The 21,275-nt window shown below is 32.9% G+C and overlaps 1 protein-coding gene and 2 pseudogenes across 1 annotated transcript; all 3 read left to right on the top strand.

Annotated features, from left to right (window-relative positions):
- The first annotated feature begins 3,683 nt into the window (after nucleotides 1–3,683).
- On the top strand, nucleotides 3,684–7,367 carry LOC132067817 (auxin-induced protein PCNT115-like; annotated as a pseudogene).
- A 2,138-nt stretch (nucleotides 7,368–9,505) lies between these two features.
- On the top strand, nucleotides 9,506–13,945 carry LOC132047120 (auxin-induced protein PCNT115-like). The gene is made up of 6 exons (XM_059438063.1): nucleotides 9,506–10,166; nucleotides 11,015–11,215; nucleotides 12,230–12,402; nucleotides 12,502–12,604; nucleotides 13,267–13,421; nucleotides 13,552–13,945. The coding sequence occupies exons 1-6, from the start codon at nucleotides 9,942–9,944 to the stop codon at nucleotides 13,742–13,744; spliced, it is 1,050 nt and encodes a 349-aa protein (XP_059294046.1). The 5' UTR covers nucleotides 9,506–9,941; the 3' UTR covers nucleotides 13,745–13,945.
- A 4,224-nt stretch (nucleotides 13,946–18,169) lies between these two features.
- Nucleotides 18,170–21,275, top strand: LOC132067808 (geraniol 8-hydroxylase-like; annotated as a pseudogene).

Raw genomic sequence — 21,275 nt, 5'->3', positions numbered from 1 at the left:
AATTAAATGAGTAATTTTGGCTGAATTAGGGGTTTCCATCCACTTAAGGGTATAAGTGAATACTTTGGCTAACAGAGGGATATAATTGATCACTTTGGCTAACGGTGGGCAAAGTTAGCCAATAAACTAAAGTAGAGGGGTATATTTGACCCTTTGCAAATTGAAGTCGTGTTAATACCAGGATGAGTTATTGTTCATTTGTTTTTTTAATTATATAGAAATATCTTAAAATACTTTTTCCATTAAAACTACACAACACAAAGCTGGACAAAGAAATTGTCCTTAACAGGAGTCACTTGGTGAAACTGTTGAAATTAGTGGTTATATTTTAGTGAATTAACATAATCTATTTTTATAAAGTAATACCTTTGTTAGTGTCATTTTAGAACATCAAACATTGCAATATTCACTCAAAACTACTTGTTTCTGTCTCTCTCTCCATATACACACACGGGTGAACATCATTTCCACCCCCAATTTTACTTTGAAAATCAAATTCACCCCTCAACTTTGAACAATAGAGATTCTCCCCCCTTCATCCTATGTAATGACTATTTCACCCTTATTTTTTGCAATCCTCCATTTATGTAATACATTTTTATATTATATATAATATTTATTTATTTAATCTATGTATTTATAGATTCTTATTTTAAGTTTATTAATATTATAAGTAGAATAATACTTTTATGAATTTATAACAAAAATATAATGCTAGGTAATTTGACTAAACTACCCCCAATTAAATAGGCATTGGAATTTGATTATATCACAATTAATAGGGGCAAATATGGAAAAACAAAATTAATTAATTCTTGATTTGCTAAGTGGACTCTTTTTTTGATCCAAGAAAGAAAGGCTAAGTGGACTCTTTTTTTGATCCGAAGGGAGTACTTTAACTTGTAACTTTTTGTCTAAGGGTAGAATTGAAAAAAGCTAATCAATTTATGTATTGATTTCCTAAGATGACATTTATTATGGGACAATTTTTTTTGATTGACGCATATTATGCGATGGAGGGAGTATCATTCTTGGAGCCTGGAGATGGATTTAGCTGGTAATCTACGGGTTTACATGAATAAATAAGTTTTTGCCAAATCTCGTGTATATATTAAGCACTCAATTAATATCTAAATATTATCTAGATTGTGAACTCAAATATTATTATAGTTCAAATCTCATAAACTAAAAAAGCCCTAGCTGCCTTCTGTCGTCTAGTGACTGTGTTTATCAGGATCCAATCATACTGACATCAAATTTATCTGAATCTATTTTTAACTCTGACCATACATTTATGTAGAAAATCACTAAAATTGCTGGTAAGTATGAACCCAACTATAATATATATAGTTAATTCAATATTAAATTTTTTAAAAATTAAACCCATAAAAAATTTAAATCATAAATTCTCGTTCGGATATACATACATATGCCTTCTCAAAATTCTCATCAATGACGACCAATAAAATGAGCCGCCGGGCACAGACCTTCACTGTCGGCTATATATAAAGCCTAATTTCTTCATGTCACTCAATATCAGTTATAGAGTTTAAGTTTTATATATATATATATATATATATACACAAAAAAAAAAAAAAAAAGAAATTATACTTTCAAATTAAATTTAAAAATCTTAAGTGATATTTTATTTTATTTTAATTATAAACTTCACAATTAAAGAAATTTATGTATAAACATCTTTTAATGATGCAATGGCATAATATATTTATACTGAAGTTAGATATAGCTTAATGGTGCGCGGTGAAACTATAATGATGGCTACAAGTTCAGCATTACCTAGTAACTTTAGTTCATACACCATGCTTAATCTTTCAATTTTTTTTTCCCTGTGAATTTGATTTTTCTAAGTTTATGCACTAGGATGGTTGTACGCGATGCTTTTAATTGTTGTACCTTTTGGTTTTGGGATTTTTGGTAGACGTGGTGTGTGGTTGTGTACTCAGTAATTACTGGTGTTTGAGCTGAATTATTATTTATGCAATACTTAAATGATTTACGGAAAAAAAGATACTTTATGATTGTTCACAGAGCACAAAGTTTTGTACTTTCCTTTTGGGGTTGGTATGACGTATTTGATATTTTGATGTTTATAATGGCAGTTAAATGCTCATACAACCCCTATGGTCTCTTTTGTCAATAGTGACGTATTTACTTACGTAGGACGTCTATAAAGTTATATAAATAATTTTTTTGGACAAATTAAAAACATATAATATTATGTAGGCCTCGTCACAATCCATTATAGATGTCCTACTCGACCAGCCGGCATGCATAGACCACAGTCCTTCAATATTTGCATAGTAATACAATTACTCTCTCCGTTTTAATTTATATGATGAATTTAACTGGACACGAAATTTAAAATATAAAGACTTTTTTTTTTGAATTTTATGATCTAAAATAAGTCAAGATATTTGTGTGGATATATATTATCTCGTTAAGCATAAAAGGTAAGTTTAAAGTTAAATTATTATCAAATAAGTAAATGTGTCATTCTTTTTTAGACTGACTAAAATAAAAAATGTGTCATATAAATTGAATCAGAAAGAATATGTCATTACCAAGTTTGTTACCCCGTTTCGTTTCTATTTTTGAGATAAAGTTTAAATAATCACGAAGTTTTAAAATATAATGGTGATATCTATAAAAAATTGTATATAATGGATTTACCACTATATCATTTCATGTAGAGGGACTTCACTTAGATTCACAAATTGATCTGACTCGTAATGAAAAAGTACTTTTATATAACTAAAAGTTATACGTCGACTATAAGAAATAAAAAGAACTATCATATGACTTTTTTTTTTTTTTCTATCGTAGAATTTAAGTTTTATATATTATCAGTGTTAAATTCTTCTACATTATTTGCTACAAATTCGTCAGAACTCAGTAACTTTAGTTCAAATCTTATATTTATATTAAAAAATTTATTTAAAATATTTAATTAATTAATTCAAAATTCAGTAAGCAAAAAAAATTATAATCCAAGATTCATAAACTAAAAATCCCACCTCCCCTATATCAACTAATGATTTTGTAAATGAGGATAAATAAGTATGAATGCATATGGTTCAATGCTAAAAACAATGATAACAATCATAAAATTTAAATTCTAATGTTGTGCACGTATGCCTTGAAAACAAAAATAAAATTTAAATTCTGAATCTATCGATAATGTTATGTACGTATGCCTTAAAAACAGAACAACAACAACATCATACCTAGTGACATCCCACAACATGAGGCTTGGAGAGGGTAAAGTGTATGCAGATCTTATCCCTATCTTAGTGACAGGTTGTTTACGAAAGACTTACCAAGAGAAGATAAAGAAAAAAGAAATGATAAGGACAATCAATTCAAAGCAATATGAAAATGAAAATAACGAAAGTGAAAAAGTTATAGATAAAACCGTCCGAAAAAAAGAAACAGTAGCTACCACAGATAAATAAAATAATTGAAGTACAAGAAACAACAGATAATTTAAAACAATAATAAAATTTAAATTCTGAATGCGTCGATAATGTTGTGTACGTATGCCTTGGCAAAATTCGTCATCAATGACTACCAACACAACAACAGCCAAGGACAGTACTCCTTCACTATCAGCTATATATATAAAGCTTAGTTTCTTCATGTCTATCTCAATAATAATTAGCTGAATGGCAAAAGAGGGAACAAAAGTGCCAAGAATGAAATTGGGCTCACATGGGCTTGAAGTATCGGCCCAAGGGCTTGGTTGTATGGGTATGTCTGCTAATTTTTATGGGCTGCCCAAACCCGAACCCGATATGATCAAACTGATCCACCATGCCATTAACTCTGGTGTCACATTTCTTGATACCTCTGATATTTATGGACCTTACACTAACGAAATCCTCATTGGCAAGGTATTAAATTAAATGCTTAATTTTTCATATTTCTTTTGTGAATATTTTGATTTTATGAGTTTATTCACTAGGATGGTTGTACGTAGTGCTTTAATTGTTGTACCTTTTGGTTTTGGGCTTTTGGTAGAGGTGGTTTGTGGTTGTGTACTTACTAATTACTGGTGTTTGAGCAGGATTAATACTTTAGCAATGCTTTACTCCCTTCGTCCCTCAATTTATGTGATGTAGTTTCACTAGACACGGAGTTTAAGAAATAAAGGAAATTTTTGAATTTTGGGGTAAAAATAAGCTAAAAATATTTGAGCGGTTATAAATCATCTGGTTAAGCATAAAAGGTAAAGTTTAAAGTTAAATTATTCTTTAAATAAAAAAATGTGTCATTTTTTTTAGACTAATTAAAAAAGAAAGTGTGTCAATAAATTGGGATATAGGCAGCCTATTATTGTTCTCATAGCTTAAAGTCTTATTCAACACAAAAAAAAAAAAAAAAAAAAAAAAAGCTTAAAGTCTTGTACTTTCCGTTTTGGGGGTGGTGGAGTTTGTATGCTGTATTTGATATTTTGATGTTTTCACGTGATAATCAGTGGTGGATGGAGTGTATTAATTTGTGGGTTCAATTGAACCCATTGTTTTCTACACGTGTTAAAATTACTTTTTTAAATTTCAAAAAATATTAGATTATGAATTCATAATTTCAGAAGGACAAGGATCCAGCAATAAGAACACAAAGGCTGAACCCATAAAATTTATATCCTAAATCCACCTAATGTTGATAATATGCTTACGCCTCACGAATTGTACCTTAATCAAGAAGTATTGCTGATCATTTGGCAATATTATAATTTTTCAATTAAATATACATTCTAGAAAATATTTTCTAATTTCCAACCAAGTGTCAATCTTTTTCTCCATTCGAAATATGACTTCCGTCATATCAGACACACCATTGACTTGGGTGTGGTCAGATGGTCAATGAAGTGAGTGCAATCCTTGCAGACAATGATATCAGGATCAACTTAAGCGCACCTTGACTATTTCACTAGGTACCTGCTATCTCCCACAAACAGAGGTATCGGATAACACTGCTCACTAAGACTTGGTGAGAGGAAAAGAAATCACCTCATATATTTGTTTTTATGTCTCCGTTAAGGTTTGAACTGTAGTTTCCAAGCTTTGCATCAACTTCATGAATTATTAAACACCACCCTTAGGCTTTATTCATGCATTGCACACTTTACCATTTTTATACAATTTTCTGCAAGAACTATTACTTAAGTTCAATGACTATGTATCTACGTAGGCTTTGAAGGGAGGGATGAGAGAACGTGTTGTGTTAGCAACAAAATTTGGCATTGTTTTAGCATCAGATGATCAAAGGGCAGAGGGAAACAGAGAAGTGCACGGAGATCCAGCCTATGTAAGGGCCGCATGCGAGGCTAGCTTAAAGCGACTTGATATTGACTGCATTGACTTGTACTTTCAGCACCGAAGTGATACGCGTGTTCCCATTGAAGTCACAGTTGGTCTTTTTACCTTTTTCCATTTATAACTCTATAAATTGCAGGCTATAAAATGATTGACCTGTTTGGATACACTAAAATGATCAGCATATTTCTTATTCGTTTGAGCTTCCTGTTTTACTAGATTGGAGAACTTAAGAAGCTGGTAGAAGAGGGTAAAATAAAGTATATAGGTCTCTCCGAGGCATCAGCGTCGACAATCAGGAGAGCGCATGAAGTTCATCCAATAACAGCAGTAGAATTAGAATGGTCTCTATGGTCGAGAGATGTAGAGGAAGAACTAGTTCCTACCTGCAGGTATATTTCACTAGAAAAAGAAAAAAACTGGAATTAGCTGTGAATTTCATCGCCAATTTGTCGCTAAATTGCTCGTAACTAACAAAATCTTTTAATTATTTGTCGCTAATCCAGCGCTAAATAGAATTAGCAACGAATGTTACTATTTAGTTACAGGATCTTTTCATCTCTAATTCCTGTTTTTTAGTAGTGTTTCTTCTTTCTGTTGGTTTTTCATGTTTGTGCACGGTCTATAACAATATGAGATCTTGATATTAATCTACCAGAGAACTTGGAATTGGAATTGTGGCATACAGTCCACTGGGACGGGGCTTTTTGTCATCAGGTCCAAAGCTGCTTGAGGATATGTCAAGTGAGGACTACCGAAAGGTTTGCTTTGTATTCATTGTTGTTTTGTATTTCGAACATATTAGATTTGCTACTATTTATTTATTGTTTTGGATTTCAAACATATAGATGTCATGTTTAATTTGATTGTGTTGTATTTCTGTTGCGAGTATATTTACTTGTTTGAGGGAAGAAAGGGTTCCGTAATATGTTGCTTAGACTCTTCAAAAATACTGACAGGTGCGTGCTAGATCCTCCACAAGTACGTACTGCACTTTTGAAGGATCTTGCACCGGTGTTTTAACATTTTTGGAGAGTCCGAGCAATATAAGTTTCAAATACTAACATTTTTTTTGGTGAGGGAAAAATGCTTTCAAATCGTTCTGTATATGGGAATTTGCTATGTTGTGTAATATAGCTGGGAATTTGCTATGTTGTCCATAGTGTATTTCATCTCCCTCCTTTCCATAAATTAGTTACTTAGTTAATACCTGGCCCACATGAGAAGATGCTTCATATACACATATATTGCATTTGGACCTTGTTGATTGAGAATCGCATTTGTGGCTACTAGTGATGAATGAACTTTACATTTGTGCCTTATTGGAAGAGACGATGTACATAGACCATTTAAAAGGAACTTGCTTCCTGATAGGGAGTTTATTTATGAATGTATATATGATGTATACATGTTTGACTTAAATAGATCTCAATTTTGCAGCATCTACCAAGGTTCCAAGCCGAGAATCTTGAACATAACAAAAAATTGTACGAGCGGATTTGTCAAATGGCTGCAAAGAAGGGATGTACCCCCTCTCAACTAGCTTTGGCCTGGGTACATCACCAAGGAAACGATGTGTGTCCCATCCCGGGCACTACTAAGATTGAAAACTCAACCAGAACATTGGAGCTTTATCTATAAAGTTAACATCAAATGACATGGCTGAGCTTGAATCCATTGCTTCAGCTAATGCAGTCCAGGGTGATCGGTATATTCCTGGTATGAGTACTTACAAAAATTCAGAAACTCCACCCCTTTCATCATGGAAGGCTACATAATGATGCAATTGCGTAATTAGTGCCTGTGTGTAAGTGTTGTGTTGAGATGAGTTTTTCTTTTATGCATCATGAGAGTATGTAATTATGTCTCTGTATGTTGAGTTTTTGCTGTATTTTGTACTGTGTAATAGAGAGTATTTTTCAGTTTCAAACTATCATTCCACTTATGAGTTATGACCTTAAGATGGTTCGAACAATAAACTCATGACTCTGTTTGTAGGCTTTACTTGTGGAGTAAAGCACTAGGAATTAATATTGCTTTGTATTCAATTTAGTTTGTTTTGCTTGTAAATATTTTGGAGAATTGTGGTGCCTTAGGAGCTGTTTGGACATGATTTGAAACCATAAGATGAACTCATGTTTGGATATGTAATTTGAATTTCTTAAGTTGCATTTTTTCTTATAGACATAAAAACTCCCAAGTTGTGAAAACTATCAAAACTTTCTCAATTTTTATACAATCTTACCAAATGAGTAAGTTCTAGTTCTTAACAAATTAATATGCTACTAGAAGACTTTTTAAAAAAATGCAACATCAATTGATCAAACTTTAGTTCAATAAAAATGAAAATTTAATGTGAATAGTAACTTAACTACTCTTTAATATAATCCCTCCACATGGTACGAACATAAATAACGGTTGGTAGAAGTTAATGAGGTTGGTAAATGGTTGGTGAGAGTTATTGTTAAAAATATCTACCAATTTATGGATTTTTTTTTTTTTTACAAAATATAAACTTATGGGTCAAGTTTTACATTTAAAAATTCTAAAATCATGATAATCCCAAATCATGCCTTTTTGGATGATTTGGATTTCATCTCATGAGATGAAATCGCATGTCCAAACGCTGATTTAGTCAGATTGCGCTATTTTCAATTTATTGTTTGTCAGCAAAAATGCTGGGCAACTCAGTCCATCAAGATTAAGATAAGTGATTTTTTTTTTTTTTTGGCCCCTACGTGACTTGGATTTTGATCTTCCAAGATTTGTTCTAGCTTCAATGAGTGCTAGCCAAACTAAGAGAGGCATGTAAAATTGACGACACTGATAATCTACTAGTGCAATCTTTTCTTTACCAATGACTGAGATGGAGATATGAAAAATATTTCGTGTACGATAACGTGAAATACTGAATTTCTTGAATCTTGTGGGAAATGTTTCAAAATTTTCACGCATGACAAATCCGAAGATATATAATAGAGTTACTAGGAAGAAAAGATATACTAGTGAAAGTGGCAATTAAAATAGCTAGAGGGTACGTTACAAATTTTCTAAATTGAACACTTCACGAATATAAGGAAAACAAAAGAATTAAAACTAGCTAGCACCCAACAATTGAATTTGTTCTCTTTTGTTCACGTGCTTGGATGTAAATGGCCGGCTATTAATTTTACTTATTTAACTCTCTTCATGTAGCAAGTCCACAATTGCCGTCTGCCGGATGGAGCCTTTGAAAGATAGTTCAATGAACATAGAAAAATATGTAAACATTTACTAAAATCACCTATAATTTTAAAAGTGTAATAAGTTTAATGCTAAGAACTCAAAGGTGGGGTGTATTTAGGTGTATAGTTTTTTAAACACCAAACCAAAATCGGTTTTTTAATTTTATCGCCAAACCAAACCAATAAAAACATTTACGGGTTTTTATTTTTTTTTTGGAATAGTCTTGATCAAAATATATAACTTTTATTTCAAATATTCCTTTATAGTAAGATACAATTTATATAATTAAGGTGTTTCATAAGAAAATGCGAAGAGTGATGAGTTAATAAAATATTCAACAAAAGATAATAAAATCGGTTAAAATAAATATTGCTAATTAATAAGCCATAAAGAAAATGACCATAATCTAAAAATACTAAGTCATGCTAAAATAAGTACGGCTAATAAGTATTAATTACATGACAAGAAAAAAACTTAAGTTATGTATTTTACTCTCTAAACCAATTATACAATGAAGAATAGGATGTAAATTGAATTTCTTGTTGATTAGTGTTGAGTTTGTTTTGGTGGACTTTATATGAGTTACTAACATCCATAAGATATAAAACTTATTGACATTCAAAATTCTAAGTTGAAACTTGAATAATATGATAATAGATAAAAAAACTACGAAAAAAATTAAGAAATATTTATAAATTACATTACAAATAAATATTTTTATGTATAAAATATTTTAAAAATTGAATACATGTAATGTCGGGTTAGTTTGGTTCGGTTTGACTTTTTTTAGCTAAAACCAAACCAATTATGATCGGGTTTTTTTTTTAACACCAAACCAAATCAAACCAAACCACTAATCGGGTTGTTTTCTCGGTTCAATTTCGGTTTGATGCGATTTGCTTAGTTTACTTTGTGTACACCCCTAGGTGTATTATATTCATCAATGAAGCGGATGAAAATCGTTGAAGATCAGAAGTCAAATTCAAGCAGAAAAAATCATTTGCGTGGGCCTTGATAGACAAACTTACTCGGTCTCTATACTGATTAAAGGTAACACGTACTTTGTATGATGCGCTTAAGCTGGTCTAAATACCATCATTATGTAAAAATAATACTCAATTTGTCACATCCTGTATGACACACTTTTCTTTTTCAGTCCATCTCAAAGAAAATAGTAACACACTTTCCTTAAATGCATATATCTAGTCAAATAGCAAGTCCCTCAAGTTTAAATTCTAAATCCGCATCCACTCCCCAACTCCATTATATATACATCAGCACTTCTATCCTGCAGATACACACAACTCACCCAGTTTCTCTTTTTTTTTTTTTTTTTTTTTTTTTTTTTGTTTTTGTTTTTGTTTTTGTTTTCTTTCATCAATGGCTAAAGAGGGAATAAAAGTGCCAAGAATGAAACTGGGTTCGCAGGGCCTTGAAGTATCTGCCCAAGGACTGGGTTGCATGGGTATGTCTGCATTTTATGGGCCCCCAAAACCTGAATATGAAATGATCAAACTTATTCACCATGCCATTAACTCTGGTATCACTTTTCTTGATACTTCTGATATATATGGCCCTTACACCAACGAAATCCTCATAGGCAAGGTACGTAATTGCTCTGTTTCTTATGATCTTTAATTTCCATTTTAGAGCCTGTTTGGATTGGCTTATTTTAGGTTCCTCTAAGCCAAAATAGCTTTTAACCACTTTTTAGCGTTCGAGTAAAATAAAAAAAAATGATGTTAAAGCATTTGTTTTTAAGCCAAAATTGCAAAAATAGGCCATGAGCTAGAATTTCCGACTTATGGCTTTTGGCTTATAAGTCAAAAGCTATAAGCCCATCCAAACAGGCTCTTAGTCTTTTAATTTGAATATTAATCTATCTGTTTCAATTTCTATGTTTTTATTTTTCTTTAGCTTGTTCTAACAGAATACATCATTTTCTATATCTAGCAACTACTCTCTCTATCCCAATTTGTGATATATAGTTCGGACTGCGAGAGTCAAACAAGAAAATTTTTACCGCAATTTATTCGTATATCCTTTAAATATTTTAAAGTATTAATTATATTGTGATGTCTAAATATGTAAATTATTCAAAAAAAAAACTTAAAGATTGTATGTTCGAATTCACAGTCAAAATAAACAAGATTGACTCTCGAAATCCAAACTGTATCACATAAATTAGGATAGAGGGAGTAGTTAATTCCAATATCATGCGTAATTTTCCATAACAGTGGTTATTTTTTAAAGACATGGCTGGAAAGTGGCTAGTGGTCTTAAACTTGTGGTCTTAAAGAAATCCATACCGAAACTTGTGGTCTTAAATATGTTGTAACAATTGCGTGGGTATGAAAGCTTCTCATTAAGTGGACAATGGAAAGTTAAAGTAAAATAACCTTAACACTGTTTTAGAAATTTGTTGATTAACGTTTATTATATAACTGTGACAGGCTTTAAAGGGAGGGATGAGAGAACAAGTTGAGTTAGCAACGAAATTTGGAATTAGTTCGGCAGATGGGAAAATAGAGATAATTGGAGATCCCTGCTATGTTAGAGCTTCATGTGAGGCCAGCTTAAAGAGACTTGATGTTAACTGCATCGATTTGTACTATCAGCATAGGATTGACACGCGCGTGCCAATCGAAATCACAGTTAGTTATATACACTGGCAATATAAGATATGATGGCAAATTTTTAGTACTATATTTATCAGGTTACTGATTAATGCTTATCATAGCAGTTTATTAATGATAGCCCTCTAAGTTAACTAATTATGTAAATATTTCTTCCATCATCTGGGCATATAACTTAACTCTTAGTTATAGAGGATAAGATGATTGATTTGCTATGGTACAATGATTTTTAGTGGCTCATTTAGTAGACACAAAATGGTTTAAATTTCAGCGTTAATTAGTCATATTATAAAGACTGAAAAGAGGACTAGAATGTTTCTGTTTCATTCTTTCTATTAAATTTATCAAGAAGAACTGATACTAATCTAATGATAATTTATCTTATTATGTAGTATTCAACTAGCAGAGTATGCCCTGAACACGAAGGAATTATCAAAATTTCATTTAAGTTGGATTTTCTGAGCAACAAAAGGCATATTCTATTCTTTAAACTAACCTGATTAAGACAAAAATTTAAGCTTTTACCATCTCGTGTCCTGAAATAAATGACTGTTAAGGCAAGGTAATACATAATAGCCTTTCTTACAATAGCTATTGCCAGTTTAACTAGTTGAATTCATGTTGACAATTTCAAAAGTTTTCTAGGAAACGTGTTGAGACAGTCTTCTGTAACAGGTACGATCATAGACTGTTAATCTTTACAACGTGATTCGTGTTTTTGGCAAATGGCATGTGATTGTTTTCCTTCATGATCGACGGCCCTACTATTCTTTAACGCTTTTTTTTCTTTAATGTTTGTATACATAATACAATGATGTGACTGTCAGTTAACTTGTTAAACTGGTTGAATTAGTCAATATTTAAGTACTGACTATTTGTTTAATCTTGGATTCTGCTTAAAGCATCCTGTTTTTCCTACTCTCTTATGAAGCAATGTTTCTGAGTTTTCATCAATTTTGTTCTGTATCTTTGTCCATTATGCTTGTCGTTTGCAACTTATTAACCTTTTATGATCTGCGTCTTGTTTTCAAGATGGGAGAACTTAAGAAGCTGGTTAAAGAGGGTAAAATTAAATATATAGGTCTCTCGGAGGCTTCAGCAGCGACCATCAGGAGAGCGCACCAAGTTCATCCAATAACAGCAATTCAATTAGAATGGTCTCTGTGGTCAAGAGATGTAGAGGAAGAAATAGTTCCTACTTGCAGGTTAAACATTCGTCCTGTTAAACTTTCACTTAATGTCTAAAAGCACAGGTTTTAAGTCCTTAATGTAACACTCCTCATGACTAAATTTTAATTCTGTAGGGAGCTTGGAATTGGAATTGTAGCATACAGTCCCTTAGGAAAAGGATTTCTGTCATCAGGTCCAAAACTGCTCGAGGATTTGTCGAATGAAGACTTTCGGAAGGTTTGCAGTTTTTTTTCTTTTTTTTTTTTTTTAATCTGTAGACGAGTTATATATTAGAAAAGTGTTGAACTGCGCGACCATCTTATCTAAAAATTTAAATTATTCGAGAAAACACTCTTTAGGGCTTGATTCTTTTTCATGCACCAAGTGCTCGAAATTCTTTCTGTTAGGACTTCTTATCTGCTCTAATACCGTGTTGAAGTGTGTGACCATCTTATTTAAAAGCTTAATCTGTTAAAGAGAGCGCACTTTAATATACTTAATTAAGACTTCAACAGATAGGAAAAGGATTTTGGATAAGCAAGTTGATTAGGATATTGTTCGCTGGTGACCAAGTATTTGAGTTTTAAATGATCTGGTGGTAGTGTCTTTTAAGTATCATGCCTTGACCAATCAAGGCAAATTCTATTTTTGTACTTAGCCTCTATTTTAATTGACAGATGATAACTGATGATAGAATATGCTTCCTCTCTATGTATTGCAATAGTTTCACTTGATTTAGCTGTTAATAAGATATGCTTTTGAGATGATATAATGATCAGAATTACAGAAGTAAAATAATATGTTGATTTTGCAGCATATACCAAGGTTTCAAGCCGAGAATCATGAGCACAACAATAACTTGTATTAATACTGTATATAATGTAATATTGATTTTGCAGCATATCCCAAGGTTTCAAGCCGAGAATCTTGAGCATAACAAGATCTTGTACGAGAGAATTTGCCAAATGGCAACCAAGAAGGGATGCACGCCGTCTCAACTAGCCTTAGCCTGGGTTCACCACCAAGGAAATGATGTGTGCCCCATCCCAGGTACCTAAGACGATTCCATAGTTTAAAATTTGATGAGTTCAAACTTTTAAATTGATTTTTCAAATATATTCGTGATGAAAATACTGGAGAGTTGAACCGATTGACTACATGCTACATCTGCCAATGCCAGGTACCACTAAGATCGAAAACTTCAACCAGAATATCGGAGCTTTGTCAATTAATTTAAATACAAAAGATATGGCGGAGCTTGAATCCATTGCTTCAGCTGATGCGGTCAAAGGTGAAAGAGATGCCTCTGGTGCAACTATTTATGATTATAAAAACTCTGATACTCCACCCTTGTCAACTTGGAACGCTGCACGATAGAGTTTCGCGCACCATACATTATAATACAACGAGACATGTTTTTTGTTGGAAATTGTAAACTTAAATGTTAAAAGTTATCTATCTTTAAGCGTCTATGTTTATTTGACTTTTGTGTTACCGAAATATATGTATTTTGAGTCATTGTAGAATGTTCATAAACTATGGTTCAGGTAACAAGAAGTTTAAGGGTTGATGTTATAAGTATGCTCTATGTTTATCTCCCTCTTCTTTCCTCTGTGTCTTGCGATATTTTCTAAATTCCTCTGTCACATGTCTTTATACTGTCAAATTGTCAATATTCCAATAGCAAAAATCATGCTTCTTTTATGAGTATTAATTAGTTTACACGGGGAAAACCCTGTAAAAAGAGTACATATTTTTCGGTGGAGTTGATTTCTCAGAAGGTCACTCAACTATCGTGATTGTAACACAAAAAACTGTTAACTTTGTTTTGTAACAAGAAAATTACTCAACTTTTATCTTTATAACACAAAAGTCACTTAAATTTGTTTTGTAACCGGAAAGTCACTCAACTTTCATCTTTGTAACAAAAAAGTCACTCAACTCATTTTAGTCAACTTTTGCTGATGTGGCATTTTATTAAAAGTTAAATTCTTATTTAATATAAACCTGCATTTTTTACTATTTAGTGATCCGCCCCACTAAACCGACCCGCTATCCAAATTTTTATAACAAAAAGGACTGAAATTTTACTAGTAATTTTTTACTGGTAACGTGGCTGGATTCTCCTTCCTACTCAGGCCTTAAAATTTTGCCTCAAGTTCATCTGGTTACTATGACACTACTGCTAAGCTATTTGCAACTAGTAACAGTTCTTCAAGGAAATTTAAACATTCTATTCACAAAATATTACGCAAATCAACCGAGTCTAGTTGTACCTTTGTTCTTCTTTTCATTTATGATGTATTCAGAATACCATTTCCTTGAGCAAGCAGCTTGAATGTTACAAAGAATACCATAAGAAGTTCGTAGCGATTCCGGGAAAAGTAAATGCCACATCGATATCAACGTTTCAATTCACGTAGTTAATTTAGGATCCAGGAAGTAGTGATTATTTCAAAATTACTATATTAATCTCTGCTTTACAAAATTTACACTACTGATCAGTTCACAGACATCCTCATCAAATCCTACCCTAAATTCATTGGATAGCGGGTCACTAAATGGTAAAATTGAGTGAGTTTATATTAAATAAGGATTTAACTTTTTAAAAAATGCCACATCGACAAAAGTTGAGTAATGAGTTGAATGACTTTTGTGTTACAAAAATGAAACTTGAGTGACTTTCCAGTTACAATACAAAGTTAAGTGACTTTTGTGTTACAAATGATGAAAGTTGAGTGACTTTTCAGTTACAAAACAAAGTTAAGTGACTTTTGTGTTACAATTGCGATAGTTGAGTGACCTTCTGAGAAATCAACTCCTTTTTGGTGCTAACATAACCCCGTTAATTTCAAGGCAGAGCATATATATCTAATACTGAGTTCGGATGAACATGTTACTGAGGAACTACATTCGCCCCTGCAAATCGATCAGTGTTTGATGGAATTTGTATTATCAAATACTCCCCCACTCAAATTAGCTATCGTGTTTTTTTTTTTTTTTTACACGCTCCTTAAGAAACATTACTTTTAGTTATGTCTTAATTAAGATATAATCTATCCTCATTGAATATTTACTCTATTAATGTATCGTTCCCATAATTGAGGTGTTTATAGTCGTCAAGAACAATTACTACTAAGGGCAAAATGAAAAAATATAATAATTTTGTCTTGAACTCCTAAACTAACAAATAATGAAGGAAATTGGATCGGCCAACATGTGGGCCAACCCTATCCACATAAATAAGTAATATATTTTTTTTTATATATTTAATATTTACAAAACACAAAAGGTGAAAACAACGGTTAGGACTATAACCATTCTACTACAGATAATTGAGAACGAAATTCTGAAACACTGTACGATCATAGACCGTGAACTTTATAGAACATGTGATTGAACTGTTTGACGGTGAAACAAATTCGATGATCCTGCAAACATACGTGTTTGATTTAAAAATCACGACAGATAATTTGAGATGAAGGGAACGGGAGCATGAGAATAAATAATCTGCATTTAACACTGATGGACAAAAGTAGTTATTGTATACCAAACAAGTTAGGCCTTTGATAATAACTCTACATCCATTTTCAGACTATGCAATTCAATAGGAGCATGAGAACAATTACTCAAAAGTTAGGCATTGAGTAATTAGACTACAGCTGTGTATAAGTTGACTTTTGAAGTTTTTAAAAGTTCATGATAAATATAATGATGCGAAAGTCTTAATGGTTTTCAAATTGAAATTTGTTAAAAAAAAAAAAAAAAAAAAAAAACCTTGCTTAAAGCTCCATTGTTTTCAGCCAAGCAGAAATTTTTAGCCAAAATAACGAAGCTCAAACTGTGTATCGCTCGTAGATATATTAACTACTCCTATTTGTTTCAACTGTGTATTTTTTCTTTTTCAGGTTGAAATGTTGAATTGTAAAACATTTGACTAAAACTTTGTCAGTTTTAACCAAATAAAAAATTCAGCTTAAATAGTTGATTTCGAACCAAATTATTATTTTTAATAAAATTGATCGAAAAAGATGATCTAAAATATAATGAGTTTAAAAAGGAAAAAAAAATATATTTTATTTTCAAAAAATGCCATGCGAACACAAAAATCACGTGACTAGCGCGTGTGTGTCCCTGGGATGAGATCGTCCAAGGGCAACGACTACTCAACCCGTCCATGTTTATTTGTCCATGTTTGATTTGACACATCCATTCAGAAATAATAAATAAAATAACAATTTTACTATATCACTCGTAATTATTATAAGTCATCTAATGTTGGGATATGAATTGGAAATAATTAAAGCATTAATAATAATGGTAAAATAGATATAAATTGATAAATTATCTCTTGATTTTCAAACTGGACAAGTAAAAATGAACGGAAGGAGTATTAAATAGCCAAGCTAATAGGGACAATTAAGAGTATGAATAGTTTACAGGGCACACCTAATAACTCTTACCAAATTTAGGAAGGTTTTTAGGTGATCCCGATTAAATGCTCCTGTATTGGATTCCTCTACTTTTATTATTGATAAGCAATTTGACGTGTTGTCATTTTTCTAAATGAGAATTTCATGAGTTAGAGCCCGTTTGAATTAGCTGAAAAAAGTGGCTTTTAAGCATAAGTGCTTAAAGTATTTTCTAAGTCTTTGAAAGTTATTTTATAAATAAACGATTCATGTTAGGATAAAGATCGTAGGTACGCGGAAAAAATTTGTTGATTTGTTTGATACACAAGTGTTTTTAAGCACTTTTTTTAAGTAGTGAGGGTAATATTGAAATTAGAAGAAAATATAAGAGATAAAAGAGTAAAATCGTTGGTCAAACCAAAATGACTTTTAAGCCAAAAAGAAAAAAGTTGGGGTTTCCCAACTTCTTGTTTTTGATTTATTTTAAGCACTTTTTAATTTATTTTAAGCACTTTTCTGTTTTACCAAACACTCAAAAAAATTATCCAAACGGGCTCTTAGTCAAGTTTCTAATGTTTGATACAAGTATTTTCCAAAGATAAAATCTTGTATCATGTCTCACTAACATGCGGAAGTCATTTTTCTTATATAATTATTTTAACTTGCAACTCCGTAGCACTCACTCCAACTAACACGTAAACATATTATTATCAATATTCTTTGTTACTTAAAAGTATATCAAAACACAATCCAAAATGTTGATATCGTTATTAATCTTCAATATTTTTCTTCTACAAAGTCTTTTCTACTGACCGACCAAACAATCAGAAAGTACTATCCATGAAAATATTTTTCATCAAAAATAATTCCATCATACCAAAGCAATCATACGTTTGTCATCTAGATCTCAACCAACATATGAGACCACCAACAGGTGTGGTGGAATATAATGGATAAGATCACTCTATCATCCTTAACTAGAGGTTTCGGGTTGAAGCCTTTAAAATGAAAAAATTCCTAGTGGGAGAGCGCTTCCCTCTTTTTAAGCTCTACACGACGCAAATCTAGATTAGATTGGGTTTCAGGTATCAGATTATTAATGGAAAGTCATGTAACACATACAGAGGCGGATCCAGGATTAAACTCTATGGGTTCAACCTTAAGATTCTTATATAATCCCGTCGTATTTTAAAATTTATGAGTTCATGTCTACTATTTATTGCAGTTTTAATAAATTTTTACACATAAATTTATGTTCCGAGTCGAAAGTTGGGGGTTCAATGGAACCCCGCCTAGCAAGCTAGATCCGCCACTCCGCCACTGACTTAATTACACATATAAATATGCGTTCGGCATTGGTACTAGAGCATGCAACTTTCTTACACATCAACTTTGTGGATCATATCAAAGTTGAAGGATGAGAGTGGGAGAGGCATAATGGATTACTACACACTTGTACTGGGATCAATTTTTGCCTTGAGTTTGCTATATATTCTAGCAAAATTAACCAGCAGAGGTAGCAAAAAGCTTCCACCAGGGCCATCACCATGGCCAATTATTGGAAACTTTAACTTGTTAAGTGCAAAACCTCATAGATCACTAGCCAATCTTGCACAATTTATGGTCCAATTATGAGTTTAAAACTAGGACAAATAACAACAGTAGTCATTTCTTCATCAGTCCTGGCAAAACAAGTCCTTCAGAAACAAGACTTAGCCTTTTCCACTAGATTTATCCCTGATGCCCTTCAAGCACACAGCCATTGCAAATTTTCTATGATATGGCTTCCTGTTTGTCCTCAATGGCGAACGCTTCGGAAAATCTGGAACACTTACCTCCTCTCTTCCAATAGGATTGATGCAAATCAACATCTAAGGTCTCAAAAGGTGAAAGACTTGCTTGCTTATTGTGCAAAATGTAGCCAAGAAGGTCAAGCTTTGGATGTAGGTCAAGTTACTTTCAAGACTATTTTCAATTTGATGTCCAACACCCTTTTCTCCAAGGACTTGGCTGACCCCTTTTCGGATTCAAAGGTAGAACTGAATAACATGTTTGTGACAACTCGATTCCGTGTTATGATTTTTTTTTGTGTACTAAACGGTGCATTAAACATGCAGTTAATATAACTTTTTATGACATTTTTTGAAATTTAAAGGTTGAGTTGAAAGGCGTGATCTTGGGCATTATGCATGAGGTTGGGAAGATCAACCTAGTGGATTTTTTCCCCGTACTTGAAAAGATTGATCCTCAAAGAATAGGGTATCGCTCAAAGATTCATTTTGGTAAGTTGTTTAAAATTTTTGGTGATTTGATCGATGAGAGGTTGGAGGAAAAGAAAAGGAACCACAGTGAAAAGAGTGATGTTTTGGAAGTATTTCAAAACATTAGTGCAGAAAATCCCGAAGAGATCAATCAGAATCATATAAAATCCACGCTCCTGGTCCGTGCTCTTCTATTTTATCCTTTAAATTTTAGAGATGCAATTTCCTTACCCCTCCCAGGCTTCCCAACCTCAATTTTATTTTTAAAATGTCCATAAAGTTAAAGAGGAAAAATAAGAATTGGGAATACTATTGGATTTGTTGTTGCCTGATTATGCAAATAGTGTTGCAAAAGATTGTGGGTGAACTAACGCTCAATTACATATAAATCAACTATAGAAGAAGCAAAAACACTAGGATTTAGCGAGATTCAGCCAAGCCTATGTCTTTAGGGCAAAAAACAGAGAGAACTTTCCATTGTGAATGAGAAGAATAGTAAAAAATAAAGAATCGGAAATTACAACCCCTATAAATTAAGTCTCAAGTATCCCCAAACCTACAAGAAAATGAATTTCTCAACCTACAAGGATAATGAATTTTTCAAACCTACAAGGCCAATAGCCTACTAGAAAATCTGATGTAACTAGCCTACTAGAAAATCTTGAGACACCTTCACTTGAATTCTCTTCGTCAACAAGAACAACACCTCTTTGCGTTGCCCTCAGCCCTTGCAGGGTATCTACTTAGTATTGCACACACCAATCAAAGGCAAGCCTAAAGCTTTAGGTATCTCAAGATTCACTTCACCCCCTTCTATTGTTTTTTACCAGGACACCCTATGTATCTAGTCACAATATTAATAACATGTGAAATAGGCAAGCATAATCCATAGAAATACCTATCAAGAACACTCGAAAATGGAACACTAAACATTAGCTCCATCTCCTAATTCTTGGTAAGAGACTCAATCTCTTCACTTATAGCACCAATCCATTGATATGGTTTTGTACTCAAAATAGTTCTAGAGGTAAAGAAATGGATCATGGCCTAACTCAACTCCAAAAGCTAGCTCATGAGGGGAGAATTACCCCAGTCCATATAAGGAGACCACCCATCTCATTAACCTGATGTGGTATTTTTTTCATTCTTCAACGCTAGATAGCTATTAAAGTTCAAGCACATCAACGGTCTCTGCACCTAACAAGGCAAAAATCAAACAATATGCATATCCAAGGAGATTCTCATCAACTACATATGCATACCTTAATGATTGACTGATCACTCTCCTTGCTCTGACTGCTGCAACGTTATGTGGTTGTTGCACAAGTGCATCATCATCCTTACTGATCATTATTTTTAGAGTCTTCTGATATGTGCATCACAATCTAGCTATAATGTTCTTTCATTTCAGATGCATACCCTAGAAATATACACTTTTTTGCCCTCACATGTATGACATAAGCAAGACAAGCAGATATCCACAAATTTGAATAATCGAGCAGACTAACATATACTCTTGTATTTGTGAGTATATGTAGCTAGTTGTACTCGATCCATGGTTAAGAAAACAAGACGTGCTAGTTTAAAGTGCTTTTTAAGTTTGTTTGAGAGAGTTACAAAATGTTATAGGACTTACTTGCTGGTGGTACTAATTCAACGACAACCACATTGGAATGGGCAATGTCGGAAATACTTAGACAACCAGAGATTATGAAGAAAGCCCAAAATGAGCTTGCAGAAGTTATTGGTAAAGGAAGACAAATAGAAGAACCCGATGTTTCCCGGCTCCCGTACTTGCAATGCATTATCAAAGAAACCTTAAGAATGCACCCACCAGCTCCTTTCATAGCCCCACGCAGAGTGGAACAAGATGTTGAATTTTGTGACTACATCATCCCGAAGGGCTCACTAGTACTAGTCAACGTGTGGGGGATTGGTCAAGAGTATAATTTTTGGGAGGACCCTTTGGTATTTAAACCTGAGAGGTTCTTGAGTTCAGATTTGGACGTGCGAGGGCAAGATTTTGAATTAATTCCATTTGGTGCTGGTCGAAGAATATGCCCTGGGTTGCCATTGGCATTGAGAACGCTTCCAGTAATGTTGGGCTCGATGTTGAATTCGTTCAATTGGAAACTTGAGGCAAGCATTGAGCCAAAAGACTTAGACATGGAGGAGGCGTTTGGTGTCGTCTCAGCCAAAGCTTATCCTTTGCGAGCTGTCCCATCTCCTCTTTGA

Source organism: Lycium ferocissimum, chromosome 1, assembly GCF_029784015.1.
Source record: "Lycium ferocissimum isolate CSIRO_LF1 chromosome 1, AGI_CSIRO_Lferr_CH_V1, whole genome shotgun sequence".
Taxonomy (NCBI): Eukaryota; Viridiplantae; Streptophyta; class Magnoliopsida; order Solanales; family Solanaceae; genus Lycium; species Lycium ferocissimum.
This window is presented reverse-complemented; position numbering and strand designations above follow the sequence as displayed.

Bases quoted from the DNA above. Each gene is read 5' to 3' on its own strand.
- LOC132047120 (XM_059438063.1), top strand. From the start codon at position 9,942: ATGGCTAAAGAGGGAATAAAAGTGCCAAGAATGAAACTGGGTTCGCAG. The intron at 11,216-12,229 runs GTTAGTTATATA...CTTGTTTTCAAG, and splicing joins GCGTGCCAATCGAAATCACA to ATGGGAGAACTTAAGAAGCT. The intron at 12,605-13,266 runs GTTTGCAGTTTT...TTGATTTTGCAG, and splicing joins CGAATGAAGACTTTCGGAAG to CATATCCCAAGGTTTCAAGC.